We start from the raw sequence: 8,160 nt of genomic DNA, 5'->3' as shown, positions 1-8,160 counted from the left end.
CTGCAGTTGCTGGGACTTTCAAGATTGGTTTTGTATATTTTGTGTTATTTTCTCTATTCTTATTAATAGCATTAGTAAAACATTTTTAATTTTTCCAATTCTCTTCTCTCTCTCCTTTTTTTTCCTCCCAATCGCCTGTCCTTAGTGGGAAGGAGGGAGAAGGAGGGGCTGGAGGGGGAACGAGGAGGAGAGGAGGTTAACAATACATCTGCCATGGTTTAATTGTCACCCCACAATCAAACCCTCGACATGCACAAACTGTATCACACTAGTATGTTTTAAAGGCACAGCCTTCATTTACACTTACACTCTAGCCCGCACTCCATGGCAATGTATAAAATTAACTAGCAAAGCTCTGTATTTTATGCACACTTTTGAATAATTTCATGTTTCCAAACACATGAGACAATGTCTTCTGTCGTGAAGGACGGCCAAATGTTTTATGAAAGGTGCAACTTTGCCAACAAAGCATTTGCATCTAGTCTTACAGTCTGGAGCATTATAGAAGCTCATGAGAAGGAAGAGTCTGAATTTTTTTAATTTTCTGCACTTACTCTTTCACACTTTCAATGCACATGTATTTATCAATTTCTAGGTCAAGGTCATCACCTGTAATATTGCACAGAGCTGGTGCCCATGAAGCAAGGTGCTCTGAAACTGTATTATAAGGAAAATAGCTTAAAAGATGAACCAATTTGAACAGGAAACAATAAGTCCTTCAGCAACAAATGTGAACCTCCATTAAACCAGCCTAGAAAGTAGGCACCATCACAAAGAGGCTGAGGTAACCTAGGACAACATCTCTTCTAAACTGAAAAGGATTCACAAAAAATCAATCAACAGTTCATTTTTTAATTAAAAAAAAAATCTATATAAACCAACAACAGAATACTTTTGAGAAGTATAGGCACATGTTGCCACAAAAGGTTTTCCTACAGTACAAACAATGGCCACCAATTCTTTACTTTCACAGTCTGTTTTTTGTGCACCAAAGGTAAAGCCAGAGTCCAATAAACCCAAACATGAATTATCTGAACTACTTTTTTCTTTTCAAACAGAAGGAGGAAATTACCTGCTGCTAAAGATGTTCAGACAAGTCATTTTGAAAATGGTGCCATGAAGCTGATCAGAAGGGAATGTGTTGTAGCATAATTGTCCTATTTCAAATCATTATCCTGTAATAACAATCTGCAGCATGGTTGTGCTTCATTGAGAAGAAAATGCTACATCTAGCATGCATTTCAGTACACGCACACTCCAGAGAGAAGCACTCTCCTTGTCTGCTAATGGTGAAAACTAGCTCATTAACCAGTTTGAGCCTTTTAGATCCTAATTTCAGGGCACAGTGATAGCATTTGCTAATAAAGCTGCAGCTATTTGCTATTTCCAGTTACGAGCCTTGTGATTAAGCCAAGCTCTAAGCCTGCAAATACTTTTCTGAAATTGAGATCAGCTTTTGTTCAACACCATATTAGGAAAACTTTTTGGCATCAGACCAAAGGAATGTTTAAGCGTTAGCTTTTCAAAAGCTATCTTACTAAAGAAAAATCTCTTTAATTTTGTTTTGTTAAAACAGAAAAAAATGCTACACTAGGCTGCAACTTATGAGCACTGTAGACAGAGAATACTCCCTTTCCTCACTGCTTGAATCCGTGCCCTTCAGCATTCATTTGTTTGCAACAGAAGAGAGTTGGTCCCGGATCCTTCCTAGACCTTCTAGCATAGTGTCCAGGGTTTCTTTGCTCAATTCCACAGTCAGTGCAGAAACAACAGGGCTATCTCCACATAATGCAACATCTTCCTGAATCTGAAAACAGAAATGCAGATGTTAGCTTTTTGAAAAATTCATTCACGTGTTTTCCCAGTGCCACTATCAAAGTCAGTGATTAACAGATAGATTCAGAAAAAGGCTTTAAATTTGACAGCCAGCTCAGTTCTGAAGGACCATGGCACATTTTCTATGCTGTGTGCCTCACTAGTGAAGTGTGCTCCCATCAACAGAGTGCAAGTAAGCATATACTGCCATGAATATGAGGGAATTCTGAAGAGACTTGTGGCAGAAAGCCACATCTGTATCAAAAGCACCTTAGCAGATACCACATAGCATATTTAACCCCATCCCAAACACAGCAATGAGATTTTTTTCCTCCTTCTCTGGAACTCACCCCTCCCATTTTTACTGGTTGGGGAATCTAGAAATCTGTCAAATAAGCAGTAGGTTTATCTATACTCCCCAAATGATAGATGTGGCCAGGGAAGGAGGTTATTAGTAATCAAAAGTAATTTCCCAACTAATGCAGGTAGCTAAACATTCTGATGAGTGGCTTAGAATTAAAGGGCAACGACTTCATAATTTATCTTCTTTCTTTCTGTAGAGAATAATGGTGACCAGGAACAAATATCCTTATACAAAGAAAATGCTCCCTTGCAAGAACAAGAGGGCTTTAATCAGAGATACCATTCCCAGGCTCTGTGGTATTTCAAAGATCATCTATGAGAAAGTCTGCTAATTGCCCACCAGGCAACAGGCAAGCACCAGATGCCTGTCTGAACTGTTCTGCACTGCCACTGGTAAGGAAGGTGTTAGGCTTATTTTTATTCTGTGTCCTGTACAGCCACTGACATTACCTTTAACTGAAGCAGGCAAGTAGGGACTGCCATTCTGCTGATGCTGTCTGAAGATGTCTTGATGTCTACCCTCCAGTCCATGTCAACCAGCCGAGGCAGGGAGACTGAGGGATTAAAAAAAAGGATCTACTAGGCCCGGCAGAACATGATGACACCAGACCCTGGAACCTGTGACTACTACCACGTACATCATTCTCCACTTCTGGCCCTGGGAAGTGTACAACTTTAGTGCTACTACATGGTTTTAAATCATCATTTTTATTCTGCAATAAGCCAGTCTCTGAAGGCCTCCTCACGACACTGGAAGGACAAACAGGGTTCTCCCACTATCACATGCAAGGATGGCACAGCACAAGACGAGCACAGATAAATTCACAAAGCTGCTGGTAGAAGGGGAGCAGTAAGATGTCTTCTCTACTTCTTCATCCCCTGCCTTGCTGCCTGCAACAGTAAACTAGGGTTTCATCCTAAGTTGCTCTGGGAACCACATGCTCTATTCTGTAATCAATAAGAAAGCACACAGGAATGCTCTTAAAATCCAGCAGCATACAACATGTTATTTCAAGTTCCCCAACCTGTGAACCAGAGCATCCTGCAGTACAGCATATGTATGGGTAATCTGCAATCTTCACATCCTGTCAATTTGTTAAAATATTGAAGATATCATCCTAATCAGATGTAGCCTAACAGAAATCATTCAACAGTCTAACACAATACTGACATTAATAGTTCAGAGCTGGGAAATCCATGAGCCTTCCAAGGAAAGGAGGCCAGGTCTGACTTAGTTGCACAAATTTATTGGCAGGCCAGCTATGTCTTGCACAGAGTGGAGAGGGATATTTTCTCATAATGGTGTGTACTTAATGAAGGTCACTGCACTATGAACCCTCAAGAGTCTCTAAGCAACATGCAAACTGGCATATAAACTGAGATTAAGGTTCTCCCAAAGAAACTCTGGTACCAACAGGTTGGCTGCAAGCACTCTTTGTCAGTTCTTGGGAGCAAAATTTTCCTCTACAGTGTCTTTCAGCTACCAGTAATAAATATATGGAACATCTGAAGAATACAGTCAGGTGAAACTAAAGCAAGTTTTTAGATGGGTGGCATGCAGACATCTTTTCTGCATGTTTGCATGTTTGAACAAAACAAAGTTTCCTACTTTTGTTAAAAAAAAAAAAAAAAAGAAACAGTACTGACATTTTTGACATTTTCATCTCAGAATTACAAGTGTTTTCTCACACAAACAGCAAACCAGAGGAAAGCATAATTACTTATCCAATCAGATAACAACAGCAAGTGTTAAAAGATGAGGCTTGAACCCTTGACTGCCCAGTGGTAAAGCACAATTTACCACAAGAATCCAGAAATTTGGAAAATGTCTGTAAGGTAAATTCCTTGTTTAAAATACATTAAAAGAAAACAAGTTGTAAAGTGCAGTTTAACAGGGCATACTTAAAGTCCTTCCCACTTTGGTACTGTCACATTTATAAGACTTGGAACACCTCTTGCACTCTTTTCAACTGTATGGTCTGCTAAGAGTCAAGCTATACTTCCTATGTTCAAACATGCAGCAATCAGTTTCATAGAAAAGCCAGTAAATTCTCACTAGAAGAAAGTCCACACTAAGGACATGGAAACAAAGACAAACCATTTTCGTTTGAAAATGGCATTTGCAACTAAGGGGCTTGACTGCTGTAACTATGTGAGAATAAATGAAAACAAGATGGCTGGAGAATCTGCTCCTGTTTGTGTCAACTAAGGATTTTCAAAGAAGTCTGAATGAAACATACTACCAACCCCATAAAAGATGCGTAGGAAGGTTATCATTTATTCTCAAACTCAATTCAAAATCTCAACTGTAGTGCTTGGTAGGTTTGAGTGTCTTTGCAAAGCCTTATCAGACCTGGTTGTCAGCAGTTATTTGACTGCTATTTAAGGGCAGCTGAGGGGAATGAAGAGGCAAAGACTAAACCTTTGTTGAGTGATAAGGTGCCCTGGTTTTGTTAAAAACAAGACCAGTTTCTCTTTTAGTGAATTTTCCTTTCAACTAAGTTCTTCTAAGTATCTGCAGTTTTCTGAATTTGGCTGCATGTTTTTTCAGACACTCTTTGCTCAGGAGCTAATAACAGTAGCAATGGTCTGCAGAAGAGACCCAGGTTTAGACTTATTGCTATGGTAGCCAAGGTTTTCTAATTTTCTAATCTCCCATAAGTGAGAGGGGCGTATTTGCAAGAAGGGGCGAACAGAACAGGTGACTAAAATTGACCAACTAAGTATTCCATCCCATACATGTCACACACCCTATAAAAGTGGGAGATCACAAGGGTCTCACTCTCTTCGACCAGCATCTGAACAGGACCCTGCCTGTTGTGCTTCTAATCCGAGGCCTGGTTCCAGACCCTGAATCCCTGAATCCAGTTCCGGTTTGCTGTGAAGTCCAGCTCAGGACTTCCGGATACCTGCTCTGCAGCCACTGGAACATACCCTTATATATTAATTTGCAAAGACTGATTGCTGGTGGCTTGGGAGGGGCAGGAAACCATCCACATTTTTATGTTAACATTGATCAATCAGTTGGAATGTCCCTAAAATCTTTGCCTTGGCCCTATGTGATATATGTTAGATATTTAATGAATACAGTATTAAAATAATACATCATTTTCTAGAGGACAATCTCATTCCAATATTCATCTAATGAATACAAAGACATGAGTGTCAGAGTAGAGCTCCTGAGTGGTGCTCCAAGAGCTACACACCCAGCTTTGCTTCTGGGTTGTAAAGACCTACCTAGTGTGTCATGCTGGTGTGTCATCTCCTCTAACGCACTAGAGTGTTAAGAATGCAGGAAAAAGCATTATGTGTCTTAGTAACACTAGAATATTGTTTAGTATAAGCAACTGCTATATTTACTGTATTAGCATTACACAACTGCTACCTATTTATATTCTAGTAAAACTTTAAAGGACAGTGTATTTCCAGGTCTTGCTATACTGGTTAGCTGTTGGACATTATCTCCTCTGCAGGCAAAGTGTAAAGAGGATCCATTCAGTCTTCAAACTACTCTGTTATGTATCAGCTCTCATTTATAGGCCTCTAAGTGCTACAGATGTAAAGGAAACCTCCTAGGGAGAAAAAGTGTTGTAGCTGCATGGAACACCTAACTGGGAGGTAACTCAGTGCCCATGATGCTGTTGTTAAAAGTTTTCGCTCCTTAATTACATCACTGTTTATAAAGGTGAGGAAAAAGCAGAGTTATGAATATATGCAATATACTTCCTGATGCATGGAACAGAAACAATGCACAGAACTGACTAGATGTGCAAAGATAAAGTGTTCCCCAATAAATACATATTCTTTACAGTTGCACAGTTATAGAATATGGACATTACTTAATTACCTGAATGGGGAGGTCAGAGTGCTTCACTTTCAAGTTTGGCAAATACTTGCTATATACTGCACTCTGCAAGGTAGCAACAGACTGAGCATTAAATGGAACTGCATGATGACTGGGAACAATGTAGCACAGCAGCACTTCATACAAGCTTTTTGGCCTCTGCTAAGCTCTGTGATGCCACAATCATACAGCATCATCTAAGCCAAACGGGGTATCCACATGCTACTTTATGAAAACATGTTGCGACACACCATTCTACACTCTAAGCTCCAATGACCTCAGGAAACTTAGCACCAGAGATTTGAGCTACTACTTACTCTGACTTGCTTGTGCCTCATTCCTCCAAGCAGAGCTGTGAAAAAGTGAAGAAGAGAAAAACAGTATCAGCAGAGCTTTGGGGAGGAAAAAAAAAAAAAAAAGGTAGGGAAAGCATTCCGAGTGGCTTATGCCTGATGGAAGGGTCACCAGGGATGCACCAGTAAGCAGGGAGACTGCCTATGCTACTAAGTGCCAAGGAAAGGCTGTCACTTGTGGGCAACAGTAAGCAAACTGGTAACCAACTATTTGTTCTTCTGTACATGCAGCTCACATATACTATGTATCTTTCTCTCCAGCTTTGTCAAAGCAATGGGCTACCAAGCAGTGAGGTAGTGGTAGAGCATAGCAGTTCTGCATACAGTGCCTCCACATCTAAATCAAGGTGGTAAGTGGACAGGCATCTAAATGCTACCTAATCAGATTTTGTAGTGCTGAAATCTAGCCCTCTAAGCTGTAGCATTTTTCTACCACACAGGTGAGTTGTTAAGATAAAAGGGGCTTTGCATTATGTGAATGAAGCCCACACCTATTCCAAAAGTCTCAGGAAAAACTTCTGTGCCCATGGCTGTGTTTTGTTTGCCATTCCACTCAGATGACATGTTTCATTCACCTATGCTCATCCCAGCTTGTGTGAGTATGCCCAAGGCATGCACAAAATTAACAGAAACAAGACTTTGCATGCTGGCAACTATTCACATATCAAACCAGGCTTTAACTTTGCAGCTGAAAGCAAACGGCAGGTGGGTAGCACTCACATATTCTCCAAGATTATCTTAGTCAAAAGGTTTTTCAGATTTTGGTGGAAGTTCTCTGGAAAGAGAGAGAGGATATCTTCTGCCTTCGTCAGGCCACGGTACACAACATGCCTGGTGAGGTTGTGCAAAGCAAACACCAGCTGTAGGAAAGGAAGACGAGAAAGGGCCCAACTGGGTTGAAAAACATTACATGCAGCAACAGACAGGCCTTCAGCAGCCAGTAGAGACACAGCTTCTGTATCAGCCCTGCGGAGAAGGACTTGGGGGTACTGGTGGATGAAAGACTGGACATGAGCCAGAAATCGGCGCTGCAGCCCAGAAGGCCAATCAAAAGGAGTGTAGCCAGCAGGACAAGGGAGGTGATTCTGGCCCTCTTCTCCACTTTGGTGAGACCCCACCCGGAGTACTGTGTCCAGCTCTGAAGCCCTCAGCACAGGCAAGACATGGACCTGTTGGAAAGGGTCCAGAAGAGGCCACCAACATGATCAGGGAGATGGAACACCTCTCCTATGAGGACAGGCTAAGAGAGTTGGGCTTGTTCAGCCTGGGGAAGAGAAGACTCCAGGGAGACCTTATTGCAGCCTTCCTGTAACTAAAAGGGGCCTATAAGAAAGATGGGGACAGAGTTTTAACCAGGGCCTGTTACAACGGGACATTTTTAAACAAAAGGAGGGGAAATTCAGGCTAGAAATGAGGAACAATTTTTTTACAATGAGGGTGGCAAAACACTCAGGTTGCCCAGAGAGGTGGTAGCTGCCCCATCCCTGGAAACATTCAAGGCCAGGCTGGATGGGGCTCTGAGTAACCTCATCTAGTTGAGGATGTCCCTACTCATTGCAGGGGGGTGAACTAGATGACCTTTGAAGGTCCATTCCAAGCCAATCTATTCTATGATTCTGCAGTGAGACCAAAACCACCAGGGCCTGTGACATGCAAGTACTGCCCACCAGCCTTAATGGGTAACGAGCCAAGATCCTCACTGTCCTCTAGCACACACCACGCATTCCCCTTCTGCCTTCCCGTGAGGGTCCTGTGGACTGTGCCTCCGCAGGCGGATCGTTTGAT

The 8,160-nt window shown here is 41.7% G+C and overlaps 1 protein-coding gene across 1 annotated transcript in view; it reads right to left on the bottom strand.

Moving 5' to 3' along the window:
• Positions 1-838: 838 nt before the first annotated feature.
• COMMD9 (COMM domain containing 9) overlaps positions 839-8,160 on the bottom strand; it is a 7,885-nt gene continuing 563 nt past the window's right edge. The window contains exons 3-6 of the mRNA XM_080345919.1: positions 7,096-7,235; positions 6,340-6,374; positions 2,629-2,732; positions 839-1,807 (exon numbers count right to left, since the gene is read on the bottom strand). Coding sequence (XP_080202045.1) covers positions 1,667-1,807; positions 2,629-2,732; positions 6,340-6,374; positions 7,096-7,235 — 420 coding nt within the window. The 3' untranslated portion in view covers positions 839-1,666. The remainder of the gene's footprint in view (positions 1,808-2,628; positions 2,733-6,339; positions 6,375-7,095; positions 7,236-8,160) is intronic.

This window comes from Nesoenas mayeri, assembly GCF_963082525.1.
Source record: "Nesoenas mayeri genome assembly, chromosome: 5".
Lineage (NCBI taxonomy): Eukaryota > Metazoa > Chordata > Aves > Columbiformes > Columbidae > Nesoenas > Nesoenas mayeri.
Note: the sequence above shows the minus strand (reverse complement) of the source record. Positions and strands in the feature narration are given on the sequence as shown.